This window comes from Dipodomys merriami, unplaced genomic scaffold (assembly GCF_024711535.1).
Source record: "Dipodomys merriami isolate MVZ:Mamm:240054 unplaced genomic scaffold, mDipMer1.0.p SCAF_121, whole genome shotgun sequence".
In the NCBI taxonomy this organism is placed as follows: domain Eukaryota; kingdom Metazoa; phylum Chordata; class Mammalia; order Rodentia; family Heteromyidae; genus Dipodomys; species Dipodomys merriami.
The window spans coordinates 496,517-517,041 of NW_027202505.1; the positions used below are offsets into that span (position 1 = coordinate 496,517).

The 20,525-nt window shown below is 41.8% G+C and overlaps 1 protein-coding gene, 1 non-coding gene and 1 pseudogene across 5 annotated transcripts in view; 2 read left to right on the top strand and 1 right to left on the bottom strand.

Moving 5' to 3' along the window:
* LOC138823620 (dual specificity testis-specific protein kinase 2) overlaps positions 1-20,525 on the top strand; it is a 117,517-nt gene that overhangs the window by 62,497 nt on the left and 34,495 nt on the right. For all 4 annotated transcript variants that reach the window (XM_070017027.1, XM_070017029.1, XM_070017030.1 and 1 more), the window contains exon 4: positions 15,979-16,027. In XM_070017027.1, coding sequence (XP_069873128.1) covers positions 15,979-16,027 — 49 coding nt within the window. The remainder of the gene's footprint in view (positions 1-15,978; positions 16,028-20,525) is intronic.
* On the bottom strand, positions 6,150-6,256 carry LOC138823681 (U6 spliceosomal RNA). The gene has a single exon (XR_011370867.1). It is a non-coding gene; the product is annotated as a U6 spliceosomal RNA (small nuclear RNA).
* Positions 9,276-9,368, top strand: LOC138823684 (U6 spliceosomal RNA; annotated as a pseudogene).

Here is a 20,525-nt window from a genome sequence, read left to right on the forward strand (position 1 = left end):
GCACCACATAAACAGAAAAAAAGCCAGAAGTGGCGCTGTGGCTCAAGTGGTAGAGTGCTAATCTTGGACTGAAGAGCTAAGGGACAGTGCCCAGGGTACAGGCCCCACTGACCAAAAAAAAAAAAAAAAAAAAGCATAGTGTACCTCAGATTAAAGATCTAATCTTAACTTCACCGTTTATGAGTTCTGTACCATTGAGCAAGCCACTTTTTCTGTCTTTAGTTTCCTTTTCTGTAAAGTGAAGGTAATACTAGTACCAAAAACAAATGCTTTTATAATATTTAAATGAAAAGCTGGGTGCTGATGGCTCACGCCTGTATTCCTAGCTACTCAGGAGGCTGAGATCTGAGGATCCCAGTTCAAAGCCAGCCCAGGCAGGAATGTCTGTGAGACTCTTATCTCTAATTAACCACCAGAAAACTGAAAGTGGCTGTGGCTCAAGTGGTAGAGTGCTAGCCTTGAGCTCAGGACAGTACTCAGGCCCAGAGTTTAAGCCCCATGACAAAAAAAAAAAAAAAAAAGATTTAAATGAAGTAATCTTTGAGTTTTGTGTCTGACACATCTTTAGTACTCAATAAATACCTACATTACCATCATTCTTGTGTGTGAATTCCATTAGGAAGGGATCATCATGTTTATTTCTGATGCCTCACCCATCCCATTTGCCTGATACTGAGCGTAATATATATGTGACAGGCAATAAAAAAAAAAAAGGCTAAGTGGTAGAGCACTTTCCCATGATGTATGAGGTCCTGGGTTTGATCCCTAGCATCATAAAAAAAAAAACACAAAAAAAAACAGCCTCCTGAATGTTCTTTCTTTCTTTTTCTTTTCTTTTCTTTTTTTTCTTGGTCATGGGGCTTGAGCTCTGGGCCTGCGTGCTGTCCCTCAGCTCTTCAGCTCAAGGCAAGCGCTCTACCACTTGAGCCACAGTGCCACTTCTGGTGTTTTTTGTGTATGTGGTACTGAGGAATTGAACCCAAGGCCTCATGCATGCGAGGCAAGCACTCTACCACTGAGCTACCTTCCAGCCCAATGTTCTATTTTTCTGCACCCTTGCACGTAGTAAATGCATGACACATGATCCTTAGGATGAACTGAAGTTTTCTGTCTTCTATACACTTGTTCTACTTTGAGAGAGGGAGAAGAAATAAATCATTGTGGGAATATTGTTTAAGAAGTATGCTCAAGGCTGGGAATGTGGCTTAGTGGTAGAGTGCTTGCCTAGCATTCATGAAGTACTGGGTTTGATTCCTGAGTATCACATAAGCAGAAAAAGCCAGAAGTGGGGCTGTGGCTCAAGTGGTAGAGCACTAGCCTTGAGCACAGAGGCTCAAGGACAGAGCCCAAGCCCTGAGTTCAAGGCCCAGAAAAAGAAGTATGCTCAAAAGAGTGAATAAATGCAGCAATGGCACTTACTAGATACTATATTGAAAACGAACTATACTACTTAAGCATGGGAATGGGAGGGAAAAACTGGGAGAGAACAAGAAATGTTCTCTTAAGCTGGCACTAGTGGCTCATGCCTATAATCCTAACTACTCAAGAGGCTAAGATCTGAGGATGGCCTTTCAAAGTTAGCATGGGCAGAAAAACCCGTGATATTCTTTCTTTTTTTTTTCCTCTCCCCGCCCCCCCCCCCCCAAGTCCTGGGGCTTGAATTCAGGGCCTGGGCAATGTCTCTGAATTTATTTTGCTCAATGTTAGCACTCTACCACTTGTGCCACAGCACCACTTCTGGCTTTTTCTGTGTATGTAGTACTAACAAATGGAACCCAGGGCTTCATGCATGCTAGGCAAGCACTCCACCACTGAGCCACCTTCCCAGCCCCCAGTTAGGCATTCTTGTGTGAGTGTATGTGTGTGTGATGTATTGAACTCAGGGCCTCATGCATCCTAAACATGTGCTCTACCACTTGAGTCTCACTTCCAACTCTTTTTTTTTTTTGGCAGTCGTGGGGCCTGAACTCTGGCCCTGGGCGCTCTCCCTCAGCTCTTCAGCTCTTCAGTTCAAGGCTAGCCCTCTGCCACTTAAGCCATGGCACCACTTCCGTTTTTTTCTGCTTATGTGGTGCTGAGGAATTGAACCCAGGACCTCATGCATGCAAGGCAAGCACTCTACGGCTGAGCCACCTTCCCAGCCCCTAACTCTTTACTTTAGTTTTAGGGTCTCACATTTTTGCCCAGGGCCAGCCTTAGACTGTATTCTTGTTACCTCTGCCTTCTACATAGGATCACATGCATGTGCCATTGCTCCTAGCTTTTTTCTTTCTGGAGCCACACCTCTATTACTTTTTCTTTAAATTCTAATTAATTGGAGATAAGAGATTTGCAGATTTGTTGTCTGTCCTGGCTGGCTCCAAGCCACAATTCTCAGATCTCAGCTAGGATTATACAGGTATGAGCCACTAGCATCTAGCTCCATTTTTTTTTTAATGAATCAAATGATTACTTATTATTGAAAAACTAACTGGCCTGTTTTCTTCTACTTTTTTTTTTTTTTGGTCAGTCATGGGGCCTGAACTCTGGGCCTAGTACTGTCCCTCAGCTCTTACAGCTCAAGACTAGTGCTCTACCACTTGAGCCACAGTGCCATTTGTGGCTTTTCCTACTTACATGGTGCTGAGGAATCAAACCTAGGGCCTCATGCATGCAAAGCAAGCACTCTACCACTGAGCCACCTTCCAAGCCCTCTTCCTTACTTATCAAAGGATTGAACATAGTCTTTGGAGCTAAGCATTCAAATTCTCATAGCTTTTCCAACCTTTGTCAACCTTTGTAGTACATATAAAGCATGTAGCACAGTTTTCAGATCCTTGTTAGGCAAGCAGTAATGATCATTTTATTAACACCTTTGATATAATGGTCACAGAACTCTTCTTATTAAGTGTTGTTCTTTAGTCTTGAGGAGATCCATGTCTAACAGTGGTAGTGTTGTCTATATGTTTGGTTGTTGGTTAGTTTATTTTTTCAAATGAGAATGAAGATAGCTAGATATATTTTAGATTGCTGTTTCACCTTTCCTTTTATCTTTGTTTAGATAATAAACTTTTGGGGATGGTCAACATTTCAATTTAAATATTTGCCTCTGAGCTTTATATAGAATTGTTAGTTCAATAAATATTTGACTAGCTGAATATGGATGCCACAAAGGAACATGTTAATGTTACTTTCCTTGTGCCTGTTTATACAGAGTATAAGCCTAAAGCCTATCTTACATCTGTGAACATTATAACACAGGATAGTGACCCAGTAAAAAATTTTTATGTACCCATTATTAGTTTTCTCTTGGCTCCAGAAATCTGAAATGGGGTTTGTTCGGGGTAAAATCATTGTGTCCACAGAGCTACAGTCCTTTTTAAAGGTAAGGACTTTGTCAGCTGCTAGTTTTTGCTCCCATTCCTTGTTATCTTCAAAACTAGCAATGACAGGTTGAATCTTTCCCATATTGCATCACTCAGATACTCTTTGTCTTCTTCCTACAAGGACTTGGGTAATCACAATACTCCACCTTCATAAACCAAGATAATATTCCTATTTTAAGTCAGCTGACCAGCAACTTCCTTCTTTCCTTCCTTCCTTTTTTCTTTTCTTTCTGCCCACTCTTGCCTTTCATTTTTTTTTTGGCAGATATTTTGGGGAGTGGCTTGCTATGTAGCCCAGGTTAGCTTCAAACTCAAAATCCTCTAGTTTCTGACTCCCAAGAGTTGGCATAAATTTGTGCTACCACACTTACCTGTTTAATTTTCATTGTTTTCTTTGCAGTTATTTATTTAGTTTTTTTTTTTTTTCGGAGGGTGGAGGGTCCGGTCGTGGGGCCTGAACTCTGGGCCTGGGCGCTGTCCCTCAGCTTTTCACCTCAAGGCTAGTGCTCTACCACTTGAGCCATAGTGCCACTTCTGGCCTTTTTTTCCTTCTGCTTATGTGGTACTGAGGAATTGAACCCAGGGCCTAATGCATACAAGGCAAGCACTCTACCACTGAGCCACCTTCCCAGCCCCTTATTTAGGTTTTTTGGTGCTAGTACCTGAGCTTGAACTCCAGGGTATCAGGCTCTTATATAACTTGTTTGCTCATGTCAGGTGCTCTACTACTTGATCCATACTGTCAGTCTAGCATTTTTCTGTTTTCTGGGAGATGGAGTCTTAGAGATTTTTCTACCTAATCTGGCTTCAAACCTCAGTGCACCAGGTCTCAACCTCCCAGGTAGCTAAGATAATAGACATGAACCACTGGCCCCTTTTTTGTGGATCAAACTCAGGGTCCCACACATGTTAGGCAAGTGATCTACCCTAAACTATATCTCCAGGCCTTCCCTTGCCTTCTAACATAACATTTTCAGGTCCAGGGATTAGGATAAGGTATCTCTTGGGAACCAGCAGTCATTATGACTGTAATTTCCCTTTAGGGAACATTTTTTTCTTTTTGGTTAGTCATGGGTAGGGAATATTTTTGAGCATATCCCCATGTGTGTGCTACTATTATCTCATAATTAAATATTAGTAAAGCTAAATTTCTCTTTTTATATAAAAGTTCTAGGGCTGGGAAGGTGGCTTAGTGGTAGAGTGGTTGCCTTGCATGCATGAAGCTCTGGGTTCGATTCCTCAGCGCCACATACAAAGAAAAAACCAGAAGTGGCGCTGTAGCTCAAGTGGCAGGGTCCTAGCTAAAGAGCTGAGGGACAGTGCCTTGGCCCAGAGTTCAGGCACTATGACCAACCAAAAAGAAAAAAAAAGAAAAATCTTTTTTTTTTTTTTTTTGTGCCTGTCCTGGGTCTTGAACTCAGGGCCTAAGCACTGTCCTTGACATTCTTGCTCAAGGCTAGTACTCTACCACTTGAACCACAGCACCACTTCTGGCTTTTTCTATTTGTATGATATTGAGGAACCTAACCCAGAGCTTTATGCATACTAGGCAAGCACTCTACCACTAAGCCACAAGGAATAAGAATTTAAAAAAATTTTTTTTCTTAGTTGTGGGTCTTTACTTTGGGCCTGAGTACTGTCTCTCAGCTCTTCAGCTCAAGGCGAGTGCTCTACCACTTGAGCCACAGCCCCACTTCTAGTTTTCTGATGGTTAATTGCAGATAAGAGTCTCATGGGCTTTCCTGCCGGGGCTGGCTTTGAACCATGATCCTCAGATCTTATCCTCCTGAGTAGCTAGGATTACAGGTGTAAACCATCAGCGCCTGGCAAAATAAGATTTTTTAAATTAAATATTATTAATATTATATAGGGACTATAGTTCTATAAGTTAGGTTGTGAGTACAGTGCTTCTTTTTTGTTGTTGTTGTTGGTCATGGGGCTTGAACTCTGGGCGTGGTACTGTCTCTGAGCTCTACAGCTCAAAGCTTGTGCTCTACCACTTTGAGCCACAGCACCACTTCTGGCCTTTTCTGCTTATGTGGTGCTGAGGAATCAAACCCATGGCCTCATGCATGTGAGGCAAGCACTCTACCACTGAGCCACCTTCTCAGCCCTAGTACAGTGCTTCTTGACAATGTTACTGCTTCCTTTATTCTCTGCCATTTTCTCCCTCTTGTCCCTACCTTCCAATTACATGGTTCATTTTTTACATAGTGTACATTGAATATAATGACTATATTTGTTCACCTTTCCTCCCTCTATTCTTGTGTTTCCCCACTTTCCCCCCAAAGAAACATGTTTCCATTTCCTAGTATTCCTTTTGATAAACAGTATTTTAGTAGTTCAGAGGAGTTATGCCTTCGGATTCTTCCCTTAAGTATGCCTTCCTTTAATCAATTTGTTTGTGTATAAATGCATTGAGCCCTGTATATGTTATCATGAATAGTTGTACTTTGAGATCTAGCTTGAACATATAAGAGAAAACATTCACTATTTGTCTCTGTGAGCCTAGCTTACTTTATGTAACATGATTTGTTCTAGCTTCAACCATTTAAAAATATGGAATGAGGGCTGGGAATGTGGCTTAATGGTAGAGTGCTTGCCTAGCATGCATGAAGCCCTGGGTTTGATTCTTCAGTACCATATAAACAGAAAAAGCCAGAAGTGGTAATGTGGCTCAAGTGGTAGAGTGCTAGCATTGAGCACAAAGAGGCTCAAGGACAGTGCTCAGGCCCTGAGTTCAAGCTCCAGGACTGACCCAAAAAAAAAAAAAAATATATATATATATATATGAAACAATTCATGAGTATATGTGTCATCCTGTGCAAAGAGGCTATGCTAATCTTCTCTGTATATTCCAATTTTAGTATATGTGCTGCTGAACCAAGCACAGAATAAGAATTTTAAATTAAACTTCAGTAAATATTTACTGAGCACTATAAGCAAGATAATATTTTTTTTTTTTTTTTTTTTTTTTGCCGGTCATGGGTCTGGGCGCAGTCCCTCAGCTCTTCAGCTCAAGGCTAGAGCTCTACCACTGGAGCCACAGCGCCACTTCCGGCTTTTTCTGTTTATGTGGTGCTGAGGAATCGAACCCAGGGCCTCATGCTTGCAAGGCATGCACTCTACCACTGATCTACCTTCCCAGCCCCCAAGATAATATTTTTTAAAATTAATTTATTTTTGTTGGTCGTGGGTCTTGAACCCTGGGCCTGGGTGCTGTCCCTCAGCTCTTTAGCTCAAGGGGAGCACTGTACCACTTGAACCACAGCGCCACTTCCGGTTTCCTGGTGGTTTATTGGAGATAAGTCTCATGGACTTTCCTGCCTGGGCTGGCTTAGAACTGCAATCCTCAGATCTCAGCCTCCTGAGTAGCTAGGATTACAGGCGTGAGTCACCGGTGCCTTACAACAAGACAATATTTTACATGCATAAAGAAACACAACTGTATGGTACTTTAGTTCAAGTGAGCTAACTACTGAAGTAAATAACATATAATCTCATTGACTTCATAGGCTTGCTTCTTAGTTATGTCCCCATTTAATGCAGGTTGGGGAAGGGGGAAGGTGCACTCTTTGATGAGCAGAAGGCCTCAAATTTTTCTGCTCAATCTTCTAAATCAGCTCACAGATAAAGTGGGCAAATGTAGGGACTAATGTTGAGGTTTTATCGGGTCAGGCTTAGAAATGACATAATCACTGCCTATATACAGCTAGTCAGAATTTAGTGCTATGGTCATAACCAACTGTAACCAACACTGGGAAATAAGTGATTTGGTGATACAGTAGACATCCTCTTCCACATAAAGATCCCCACCCTGGAGAGTCTTCTAACTAAGTGAAAGAGCTAGATAAAACTTGAGGTAAAAGGCAGGGCCTGAGAGATAAGTACTACAGTTAAGATTTCAAAATAGACTGAATGTATAGGGAAGAGAAAAATTAATATTGATTGAAATGATCAAAGTCAAATTTTTTTTTGTGCCAGTCCTGGGGCTTGAACTTAGGGCCTGGGCACTGTCCTGAGCTTTTTTGCTCAATGTAAGTATTCTACCACTTAAGCCACAGCACTACTCCCCACTTTTTCTGTTTTTGTGGTACCGAGAAATTGAACCCAGGGCTTCATACACTCTACCACTAGGCCAAACTCCCAGACTTGCACATCTCTTAAGTAGAGATTATTGTAGTCAGTCTTGCAGGGCTATCATTGGTATTAATGATTGAATTTGTAGCTGTTCCTGGCACTCAAATTTTTGTTTTTGTTTTTGGTTGGTCATGGGGCTTGAACTCTGGGCCTGGGCACTGTCCCTGAGCTCTTCAGATCAAGGCAGGTGCTTGTATCACTTGAGCCATAACGCCACTTCCATTTTTCTGTGGTTTCTTGGAGATAAGAGTCTCATGGACTTTCCTGCCCAGTTAGCTTTGAACCACTATCCTCAGATCTCAGCCTCCAGTGTAGCTAGTATTACAGGCATGAGCCACTGGCGCCCAGCCTTTTTTGTTTTTGTTCCCCCCACCCCTAGTCCCCGACCCCCAGTCCTGGAGCTTGAACTCAAGGCCTGGGCATGGTCCTTGAGCCTCTCTGTGCTCAAGGCTAGTGCTCTACCTACCACTTGAGCCACAGTGCCACTTCCAACTTTTTCTGTTTATGTGGTACTGAGGAATTGAACCTAGGGCTTCATGCATGGCAAGCATTCTACCACTAAGCCACATTCCCAGCCCTCATCAAATCTTATATGAAATGCTTACTTTTATCCTGTTACTTGGAACTGAATATTTTTAGGAATTGGTAGAGCTTAGAAAAATGGATTTCAGGGCTTGGAAGGTGGCTCAATTGGTAGAGTGCTTGCCTTGCATGCATGAGACCCTGGGTTCAATTCCTTAGCACCACATACGTAGAAAAAGCCAGAAGTGGTGCTGTGGCTTAAGTGGTAGAGTACTAGTCTTGAGCTGAAGAGGTCAGGGACAGCACCCAGGCCCAGAGTTCAAGCCCCATGACCGACCAGAAAAAAGAAAAAAGAAAAATGGATTTCAGAAATAGAGAAGTTTCCTAGCAGCAATATGGATAGGACAGATTTAGGAGTGGCAGGTTATATAATTCCAATATAGAGGATGAAGGTGAATGTAATTGGAGATAAGAGAGGCTTGGATCAGCTCATTCAGAACTTTGAATAATGCCTTAGGAATGTGGACTTTAATCAAGTACTGTATGATCTGCTACAAAAGTTTTTTGAATAACCAACAGCTTAGTAAGGAAAAAAATTGTGTCTTACTCATCTTTATATCCTTAATAACAATATAGAAACATAAGGTCACATGATTGAAGAGTACAGATCTGAGTAACCCACTGTTTCTGAGTAAGGGCTCTGCCCTTATTAGCTATATGATGTGGGGATTCAGTTTCTTTATTAGTGTGCTTGAGATAATAAAAGTACTACTTCAGGACAGACATTGGTGGCTCACACCTGTAATCCTAGCTGCTCAGGAGGCTGTGATCTGAGGATCTCAGTTCCAAGCCAGCCCAGGCAGAAAAGTCCCTGTGAGACTCTTATCTCCAATAAACTACTCAAAAATGCCAGAAATGGTGCTGTGATTCAAGTGGTAGAGCACTAGCCTGGAGAGGCTCAGGGAACACACCTTGGCCCACGACTGGCAAAAAAAAAAAAAAAAAGTACTACTTAATTTGATTATTATGAGAATTAAAAGATTTAATGTAAAAGGTTAGTACAATAACTGTATGGTAAATATTGTTAAGAGTTAGATGTTATTGTCATCATTATCATCACTACCAGTGCCCCTCACATTTGGTGTTTGAAAGTCTTTGAATGACCACACTTGTTTTTAATTTACCCACTAAGTGCTAATATGTCATATTCTAGGCAAGAGAATGAAAAATGAGATCTTGCTGTTAAAAAGTTATGATTGATTGTTCACTTTGATGCAGAGTAGATAAGCATGGTCCCTGTGCAAAGATGACACAAAAATTCATGGAATGGTCAATATTTAAGAGGAGGAGAAGCAACAGCAGCCAGAACTGGGTTAAGCTGGGCATGATGGGGCACTGAGGAGGCCAAGGAACAAGTTTTGTAGCCTGGCCAGCTTGGGCTACAAAGTAAGTTCCAGACCAGTCTGTCTCTCCTCTCTCTCACCCCATAAAGCTATGGTTTAGTAGAAAAGATATAAGCCATGTGATAAAATGTAGTTGATAGGTGAGAAATAAGGCTGGGGGTATAGTTCAGAGATATAGTGCTTGCCTACAAGTTGCAAGGTCCCAGGTTGGATAGATGGATGGATGGATGGATGGATGGATGGATGGATGGATGGGTGGAAATGATGCTGCTGCTGTAGAAGAGCAGTGTAGATGGAGTGCCTTGGTAATTGAGAAGTTGATAAATCACTTTTATTTGAAGGAAATGTAATCTGTATAATGGGGGCTGGGAAGGTGGCTCAGTGGTAGAGTGATTGCCTGTCATGCATGAGGTCCTGGGTTCAATTCCTCAGCACCAACATAAGCAAAAAAAAAAAAAAAAAAAAAAAAAAGCCAGGGGGCTGGGAAGGTGGCTCAGTGGTAGAGCGCTTGCCTTGCATGCCTGAAGCCCTGGGTTCAATTCCCCAGCACCACATAAGCAAAAAGAAAAAAGCCGGAAGTGGAGCTATGGCTCAAGTGGTAGAGCGCTAGCCTTGAGCTGAAGAGCTGAGGGACAGCGCCCAGGCCCAGAGTTCAAGCCCCACGACCGGACCCCAAAAAAAAAAAAGCCGGAAGTGGTGCTGTGGTTCAAGTGGTAGAGTGCTTGCCTTGAACTGAAGAGCTCAGGACAGCACCCAGGCCCAGACAGAGTTCAGGCCCCACGACCGACAAAAAAATAAAAAATAAAAAATAAAAAAGTAAAATCTGTATAGTGGAAGTAGGTGTTTGAATTGGGCTTTGAGGATAGATAGAATCTAACTATGCAGAAAGGAGGATAGATGTACTCAAGGCAGGGACATCCCAAGAAAAAACAAAGGTTTGGAAAAAGCATAGTAATCCATGGAGAATGTTCAAAGGTCATTCAAATGAAGTATATGGTCAAAGTGTAGTTTACTGGTAATACCAGGTTGAGAGTCTTCTATTGGTCTTACTAACTTTAGAACAGTAGTGAGTTATCTTTTGTCTAGAAGGAGCCTTGCTACTCAATGTCTAGTTCACAGCAGCATCAACATCACATGAGATCCACCTTGATGTATAGAATTTAACAAGATCCCTTGTTGATATATTTCCAATTGAAATTTGGGAAACAAGCTTTGTACTTTGGTACATGCCTATAGTTCCTGATTGCCAAAATTGTCTCTAAAAAATAAAAATTGGGCTGGATGCTGGTGGCTCTTGCCTGTAATCCTAGCTACTCAGGAGGTTGATATCTGAGGATCATAGTTCAAAGACATCCTGGGCTGGAAAGTCAGTGAGACTGCAATTAACCACCAGTAAACCAGAAGTGGCACTGTGGCTCAAGTGGTACAGCACATGCCTTGAGCTAAAGAGCTGAGAGATAGTGCCCAGGCCCAGAGTTCAAGCCCCATGACCGACCAAAAAAAAAAAAAATAAATAAATAAAATATTGGGAAGCACTAGTCTAAAATACAAAATAATATGAAACTGCAAATATTAAAGTTGAATCATCACTTTCACTCCTAGGCAGCAAACTAAGAAAGTACTTGCTTCTTGAGACAAGCAATGCTAGCTGGCATGGTTTTAGAGATGGAGGTGAGAATAATAATTGTTTGGAATGTATTTTTTAAAATAATTTTTTATTGGGATCAAGTAATTACATAAATTTCACAAATTTCACAGTATTGTGAGATAGTGATACTTAGTTAAAATTACAAACACATTCTAATCTTCATGAGGCAAATTGTCATTATTGTGGTCTATAAAGTTTGTGAATTCTATGAGCTTTGACAATATAGCTATGTCTTCCACATCTGGTGGTATGTACATTTCTTCCTTTTGCTTAGTATAAGCTGTTCCCTCTATCCCTCTTATTCCCTCCCTCCCATCGCTGCCTTTGAATTGCTTAGTTCATTTTCATTAACATCCAGTGCTGCAGCTGATGGGCCCCTCTGTTGAATGTTTTCCCATTTCCCTCTGATTCTGTGTCCTAGTTTCCCACAGATGTGTGCATATACATATACCATATATATGGTCAAAAGTATGGGGTCATTTAGTAATGATACGACAAAATGAGTAGAGGTCCTTTGTTTCTGGAGTCCTGTTTACCTTGTCATATCTCCTTGCATTTTGTATTTAACATCCATATATCAGGGAGACCATGTGCTGTTTGTCTCTTTGCTCTTGGCTTACCTCACTCAAAATGATTTTTTTCTAGTTCCATCCATTTTCCTGTGAATGCCATTATTTTGTCCTTTCTAATGGCTGCATAATATTCCTTTGTATAGAGATACCACAATTTTTGGATCCATTCATCTGTAGTGGGGCATCCATATCTCAGAATATATTTTTAAAAATTTTCCCTTCCTCCTTGTGGAAGTGGCTTAGGCCACTTTAGGGTGCTTGAATTAAAGGTGTGTGCCACCATGTCTGGCTAGAGTAGTGTAGTTTTCTTATCTAGTAGTTCAGATAAGGAAATAGAGATTTATAAAGATCAGATACCTTGTTGAATATAGATATGTCCTGATGTTGTACTGCAAGAGTCAGCAAGATTTTTCTGTTAAGGATTAGAAAGTAAATATTTTACTCCTTGAAAGCCATGCAATGTGTATAATGAATTACTATTCAGCAATGCTGTTGTTACAACAAAATGGCCACAGATCATACCATAACTGTGTTCCAATCAATTTGGTTTATAAAGCAGGGGTTAACAACCTTGCTAGTGCCATCTCAGTGAGAGCCACACTTTCTGCCCTAAGAGCCCTTTTAAGTATTCCACTACCTACCTTCCTCCCTTTCTTTCTTCCTTCCTCCCTTTGTTTGTTTGTTTGTTTGTTTGTTTGTTTCTTTCTTTCTTTCTTTCTCTATCTTTCTTTCTCTCTCCTTCTCTCTCTTTTTCTTCTTTCTCTGTCTTTCTTTCTTTCTTTCTTTCTTTCTTTTTCTTTCTTTTTTTCTTGTCAATCATGGAGCCTGGGCACTGTCCCTCAGCTTTTTAGCTCAAGGCTAGCGCTCTACCACTTGAGCCACAAAGCATTTTCCGCTTTTTCTGCTTATGTGGTGCTGAGGAATCGAACCAGGCCTTCATGTATGCAAGGCAAACACTGTTCCACGTGAACCACAGAGCCACTTCCAGTTTTCTAGTGGTTTATTGGAGATAAGTGTCTCAAGGTCTTTCCTGCCTGGGCTGACTTTGAACCACATCCTCAGATCTCAGCCTCCTGAGTAGCTAGGATTACAGGCATGAGCCACCAGTGCCCAGCTCACTATTTTGCTTTCTATCTTGTCTCTAGCCAGAGGTAATTTTCAACTAGTCATCAGAGCCTGCACCCTGTTTTCAGTACCACCTAGATATTTCCTCAGTTGTTTCCTTCCTCAAGTTTCCATCAAGTCTCTGGGGCAACTTTTAGGAAACTGGCAGTCCAGAAACCATCACTTGGCGATAGTCTGTGGTTACCATATTAGTTGAAATGTGGAAACAGCATGTCCAGAAAACTCTGCTGTAAAAAAAACTGCTGCAAGGTTAGCCAGTTACGTTCTTTTTTCACTCAGCAATCATTTACTGGATTTGCCAGCTATTTACATGATGCTGTTAGGTGTGGTGAGCACATGGAAGAGTGAATGGGGCCTGGACTCTGCCTGCATGGATATTTATGGTCCCTCCCAGCAGTTACTGCTGCGCTTTGCGCTTGTAGCCAGTCCTTTCTTGTCCTTGTTCTTTGATCTTCAAAGGTATTACACAAAAAAGAGACTTCCTTCTTTTTTGGGGGGGGTGGGGAAGGGTCCGGTTGTAGAGCCTGAACTCTGGGCCTGGGTGCTGTCCCTCAGCTCTTCAGCTCAAGGCTAGCACTCTACCGCTTGAGCCATAGTGCCACTTCTGGCTTTTTGGTGATTAATTGGAGGTAAGAGTCTCATGGACCTTCCTGCCCAGGCTGGCTTCAAACTGTGATGCTCAGATTTCAACTTTTTTTTTGGGTCCGGTCATGGGGCCTGAACTCTGGGCCTGGGCGCTGTCCCTCAGCTCTTCAGCTCAAGGCTAGTGCTCTACCACTTGAGCCACAGCGCCACTTCTAGCTTTTTTCTGTTTGCTTATGTGGTGCTGAGGAATCGAACCCAGGGCCTCATGCATGCAAGGCAAGCGCTCTACCACTGAGCCACCTTCCCAGCCCCTCAGATTTCAACTTTTGAGGAGCTAGGATTACAAGCATGAGCCACAGGTGCCCAGCTGCTTTTGTTATTTTTTCAAATAATATTTCATATTTATGGCTGGACTGACCTGGACTGTGACCCTAATATTACAATTCCTATGTAGTTGGAATGAAAAAGGTTCACCACTACAAACACAGGCTTTTTTGTTTGTTTGTTTGTTTGTTTGTTGCCAGTCATGGGGCCTGAACTCTGGGACTGGATGCTGTCCCTCAGCACTTTACCACTTGAGCCACAGCGCCACTTCCGGCTTTTTTCTTTTTGTTTATGTGGTGCTCAGGGAATCGAACCCAGGGCCTCAGGCGTGCAAAGCAAGCGCTCTACCACTGAGCCACCTTCCCAGCCCCCTTTTTGTGTTATTATAACAATACTTTACAGTGAGTAACTGTAAAGTAAATAGAAATTTACTGCCCATGGTTTGGAGGCTGGAAAGCCCAAGATTGGTACCTGGTCAGACCTTTCTGCATCACAGTTCCTCATTGTTGTGTCATAACATTATAGGAGCAACACTCCCATCAGCCTCATTTATGAGGGCTTGGATGACATTCAGGATGGCAGATTCCTTATGGCCTAATTACTGCCCAAAGGCCTCACCTTTTATTGTTTTTGTTTTTGTTTTGTTGGTCGTGGGGTTTGAACTCTGGGCCTGGGCGCTGTCCCTCAGCTCTTCAGTTGAAGGCTAGCGCTCTACCACTTGAGCGTCAGCCCCACTTCTGGCTTTTTCTGCTTATGTGGTGCTGAGGAATTGAACCCAGGGTCTCATTCATGCAAGGCAAGCACTCTACCACTGAGCCACCTGCCCAGCCCCAAGGCCTCACCTTTTAATATTTTCATACTAGGGACTAAGTTTCAACATAGGAATCAGGATGAGAAACAAATATTCAGACAAAAGATTTACTCACCAGAATAAAGTATATTTGTAAGATAAATTCCTAAAAGTGGAATTATTAGAGCAATTAAAATTTTTGCTATATGTCATCACCTCCCTTTGGAAAAGTTATGTTAAGAAGTGAGGCAGTCAAGTGGTAGAGCGCTAGCCTTGAGCTGAAGAGCTGAGGGATAGCGCCCAGGCCCAGAGTTCAGGCCCCACGACCAGACCAAAAAAAAAAAAAAAAAAGAAGTGAGCCAGTGCCAATGGCTCATGCCTGTAATCCTAGTTACTCAGGAGGCTGAGATCTGAGGATCATAGTTCAAAGCCAGCCCGGGCAGAAAAGTCCGTGAGACTCTTATCTCCAATAAACCACAAGAAAACTGGAAGTGGCAGAGTGGCTCAAGTGGTAGAGCACTAGCCTTGAGCTGAAGATCTCAGGGACAGCTTTCAGGCCCATAGTTCAAGCCCCATGACCAACAAAAAAAAAAAAAAAAAAAAAAAAAGAAGAAGAAGAAAAGAAAAGGAAAGAAAAAAGAATTCAACAGTGATGTAAGTTTATGGTTCTATTTGGTTACTTTTTAATATTATGTATTTGGCAGTAGCAAGGTTTGAACCTGAGACTTTGTACTTGCTAGGAAAATGCTCTACCATTTCAGTTATGCCTTTAGCCCTTAAATTATGTATTTGGAAGAGTTTTTTGTCATCCACCAATTTTTTTGCCAGTTTTTTTCTTTTGTACCAGTCCTGGGATTTGAACCTAGATACTGAGCCTTGAGCCTTTTAGCTCAAGACGAGCATTCTACCACACCTCCACTTCCTTTTTTTTTTTTTTTTTTGCTGGTTAATTGGAGATGAGTGTTACAGACTTCCTGCTTAGGCTGATTTCAAGCCACAACCCTCACATCTCAGCCTTCTGAGTAGTCATCTTACCAACCTACTTCATAAATGAAGAAACAGACACAAAAGAGGCTAGTGACATTTTTTCTTTCCTCTTTTTCTCTTTCTTCTCCTTCTCTTTTCATTCTCTTCTTCCTCATGGCAATCTTCTTCCATAATTTATTTTTTATTTTTTAATGAATATATAGTCAGCTGGTGGCAGAGCTGAAACCAGAATCAAGTGTCCTTACTTCCAGCTTTTCTCTCCCAGGCTGTAAAACTTCTGACTCTTTCCACCATTGCATCATTGCTTCTCATCACTGCTGCTCCAAGCAGGTACTTTTTTGTAAGCTTACAAGTTTGCAAGTCCAGCATCTTATTGAAGGAGCTATAGGATTATATAGGTCCCAAGGGACTTTATAAGTACTGTGTTATTTCTAACAGGTAATTAACTAGCTAGTTTCTCTATATGGGATTTATATTTATGTCTTCACTTTACTAAAACAGATGTTTTGTTTTTCAGGTTCATGGGTGTGTGTGTACATCAAGGACAATTGCATGCACTTACAGAGGTAAGACCTCAATAAATGTGTTGAGGTTATTTCTTTACCTGAATTTTAGCATTTATAATTTCATAATGTTATTTATGTGTGTTATGAAAATATGTGTATTTATGTCTACACCAAAATGTCATTAACAATGCTTTGTTTCTATATTGTTTTGGACACATTCTCATAGCTGTACCAGGTTTAAACTTTTGAACTCAGGACCTTGCACTTCACTTGAGCTACACCTGCTTTAGTTATTTTTCAGATGTAGTCTTCCAATTTTTGTTCAGGGCCAGTCTCAAACCATTATCCTCTTATCTATGCCTCCCATGGAGGGATTTCAGGCATGAACTACCATGCTGTTTTGTTGAGTTGTCTGCTTTGTTGAGTTGTAATCTTACTGATATTATGTGTGAGCTGGGATTGCTGAATGAGCCGCTGTGCCCAGCCCTTCTTATCGAGTGCTCCCCCCGTCCCCCCCCCCGCCCCCTTTCAGTACTGAGGAATAAATTCTGGCCTTGTGGATGCTAGGAAAGTGATCTACCACAGAGCTACATCCCCAGTCCCAACGGCTGTATCTTAATTCTCTTATGGCTCATCATATTTCTACATATGGATGAGTGCTCTAAGAACATGAGTATTCAAGTATTAAGTTGGTCCTTGCTCCCCAAAAGACTCCTTTCCAAGTCAAGGGATAGCATTAATTGACTGCAGATTCTTTCTTGGAAACAAGTTTCCAGATCATCTGGGAAATATTCCAATTACTGCTCTGGTTTCTGGGTTGGTCTTCTTTCTTATGGAATCAGCTTACATCTCCATTCTCATTCCATTTCTAGCCCCTGCTAGGCAGATAAATATATGGTAGTAAATATTCATCTTCTGAAGATTAAAGAACTCTCTCTAGCACAAAACTTCCCAAATTCTGGTACTCAATGTGAGCTTGAGAATATACTTGAGTGATTTTCTGAAACTGATTCCTGGAATCTGCTAGGTGTAACACATCTAGGTAGGTCCCATTTGTACTTGTTTTACTCGGAGCCACATGCCGAGCTCTGTATTCTTTGTTTTGTTTTGATTTGAGACAAGAGTCTCTCTGAATAGTCTAGTTAGCCTAAACTCAAGATCCTGGTGCTTCAGCCTCCTAACTACTGGAAGTCTCAAGGTCTTTCCTGCTCCAGCTGGTTTTGAACAGCTATCCTCAGGTCTCAGCCTCTTGTGTAGCTAGGATTACAGTTCTGAGCCACTGGTAACCCGGCTTAGTCTTTACTATCTTATGGTGAGTCCATGTGCTTCATTCTCACTCTGTCTCTTTCTCTTTTTCCCATTACTGAAACATAGCATGTAGAATGTGTGCAGTTGTGTCCTACCTCTCATAGGGAAGACCTAGAAAAGTGCAATGTGAGGCAGTTAGAGCCTGGCCTCTGGTCTTGGTTGCACATCAAATCTCTTTGTGCCTCAATGTTTCATAAGTTAAATAGGGAGAATAATAATAGTGCCTGCTGCATTGAATGGAGGGAGAAAGTGGGACAGGGCCTGAGCCCTAGAGTAGTTCACTATTAGGGTATAGAGGGATTGAGGTATGATGAAACGTAGCTTTAATCTTAGCACTCAGGAGGCTGAGGCCAGAGGGTCACAAGTTGAAGGCCAACTAGGATACATAGTGAGTTCCAGGCTGGCTGAATCTGTAAGGAGGCATTGTGTCAAAATACTAATGATAATAGTAGTAAGAATGATAATGAAAATCTAGCCAGGTGCCAATGGCTCACGCCTATAATCCTAACTACTCAGGAGGTTGAAATCTGAGGATCACAGTTCAAAGCCAGCCTGAGCAGCAAAATCCGAGACTCTTCCTGCCCTTCCCCTCCCTCTGGCCATGGGGCTTGAATTCTAGGCCTGCGCACTGTCCCTCAGCTCTAGCACTGTACCACTGGAGCCACAACTCCACTTCCAGTTTTCTGGTGGTTTATTGGGGATAAGAGTCTCATGGAGGGCTGGGAAGGTGGCTCAGTGGTAGAGCGCTTGCCTTGCATGCTCGAGGCCCTGGGTTCGATTCCTCAGCACCACATATTCATTTTTATCTTTATTATGTATCATAACCTTGTAGAACTCACTAATAAAGGACTATTTTTTGTCAGCTTAAAAAAAAAAAAAAAAGAGTCTCATGGAGGGGCTGGGAATGTGGCTTAGAGGTAGAGTGCTTGCCTTGCACGCATGAGGCCGTAGGTTCGATCCCTCAGCACCACATAAGCAGAAAAAGCCGGAAGTGAGGCTGAGGCTCAAGTGGTCTACAGCTGATGAGCTGAGGGACAGCACTCAGGCCCACAGTTCAGACCCCACAACCGACAAAAAAAAAAAGTGTCTCATGGACTTTCCTGCCCAGGCTGGCTCTGAACTGCAATTCTCAGATCTCAGCCTCCTGAGTAGCTAGGATTGCAGGCATGAGCCACTGACACCCAGCCTATGAGACTCTTATCTCCAATTAACTAACAGAAAATGGAAATGGAGCTGTGGCTCGAATTGGTAGAGTGCTAGTCTTAAGCACAAAAGCTAAGGAACAGTGCCCAGGCCCTGAGTTTAAGCCCTACAACTGACCAAAAAAAAAAAAAAAAATCTTGGAAGAAGGACAAACTGTTGGTCTGGAATGGAAAGGAGGAGGGAGTAATTAAATGTGACAAATGCTGTGGAAAGATGAATGAGCTCAAAAGGATACTATGAGTATTAATAATAAAATGCTTCTAGCGGGGTGCCGGCGGCTCACATCTGTAATCCTAGCTACTTAGGCGAGGCTGAGATCTGAGGATCCCGGTTCAAAGCCAGCCCGGGCAGGAAAGTCCTTGAGACTCTTATCTCCAATAAACCACTCAGAAAACCGGAAGTGGCGCTGTAGCTCAAGTGATAGAGTGCTGGCCTTAAGCTAAGGAGCTGATGGACAGCGCTTGCCCACAGTTCAAGCCCCACAATCATAATAAATAAATAAATAAATTGCTTCTTTAGCATAATGCCTGGCATATAGCAATTGCTTAATATGTAGTAATTAGTCCCTGTTTTGAACTCTGATTTATGCTGCTGTTAAGAGCATATTTTTATTTTTATTTATTTATTTTTGGGGGCTGGTCGTGGGGCCTGAACTCTGGGCCTGGGCACTGGTCCCTCAGCTCTTCAGCTCAAGGCTAGTGCTCTACCACTTAAGCCACAGCGCCACTTCCAGCTTTTTTCTTTTTGCTTATGTGGTGCTGAGGAATCGAACCCAGGGCCTCATGCATGCAAGGCAAGTGCTCTACCACTGAGCCACCTTCCCAGCCCAAGGGCATATTTTTAAAAGCTTATAACAAAATATACATATACAAAACCATATAGGTTTTGTATGAATACACCCATATTTTAGCAATCTGGATCAAGAAAAAAATTTATTTCAATTTCTGTTCTCAGAAGTGAGCCTACAATGACTAATAATCATAATAATAATTTCCCTTCTACTTCTTCCTCTTTTTTTTTTTTTTTTTTTGTTGGTCATGGGGTTTGAACTCTAGGCCTGGGCGCTGTTCCTGAGCTCTTCAGCTCAAGGCAAGTGCTGTACCACTGGAGCCACAGCACCACTTCTGGTTTTTCTGGTGATTACTTGGAGATAAGAGTCTCGTGGGCTTTCCAGACTGGGCTGGCTTTGAACTGTGATCCTCAGATCTCAGCCTCCTGAGCAGCTAGGATTATAGGCATGAGCCACCAGCACCTGGACAAAGTTGTATGTTCTGTTTAGTTTTATGTTCATCAGTTTACATTCCTACCAACAATGTATTAGGGCTCCTTTTCCTCCACATCCAAGTCAGTATCTGTTATTGTTTATATTCTTTTTTTAAAATGTAATTTTATTGTTGTTATTATTAAGGTGTTATACAGAGGGGTTACCATTTCATAAGTTAGGTAGTGAATACAATTCTTTTTCCACAGTCACCCTTTCCTTCACTTGTGCTCAGTTTCCCTTTCCTGTCCTGCCCACAAGTTGCATAGTTCATTTTCCACATAGTGGTATACTAAGTACTTTGTCTGCATTTGTTCATCCTACCTCCCTCCATTTTTGCTCCCCATTTATCTCCCCTAAAAAGAAAAAGAAAAACCTAAAAGTAAAAACACTACCACCATCTACAACAATAACAAAAAACACTATGTTTCCATTTCCTGGAATTTGTTTCAATAATAGTATTTTCAGTGTTCAAAGGAGTTATACTTTTGGATTCTTCCCTTGAGAGTATCCTCTTTTTGTCTCACTGTTTGTGTGTGAATGCCTAGAGTCCTTTATAAGTTATCATGTCCAGTTGTATTTTAGATCTAGTTACTACATATGAATGAAAACATGTACTGTTTGTCTCTCTGAGCTTGGCTTAACTTACTTAACATGATTTGTTTTAGGTCCATCCATTTCCCTGAAAATGACATCATATTATTCTTTCTAATGGATGAATAAAATTCCATTGTGTATATGTTGTTTGTATTCTTGATGATGGGTGTACAAGACGGGGGAGATGGA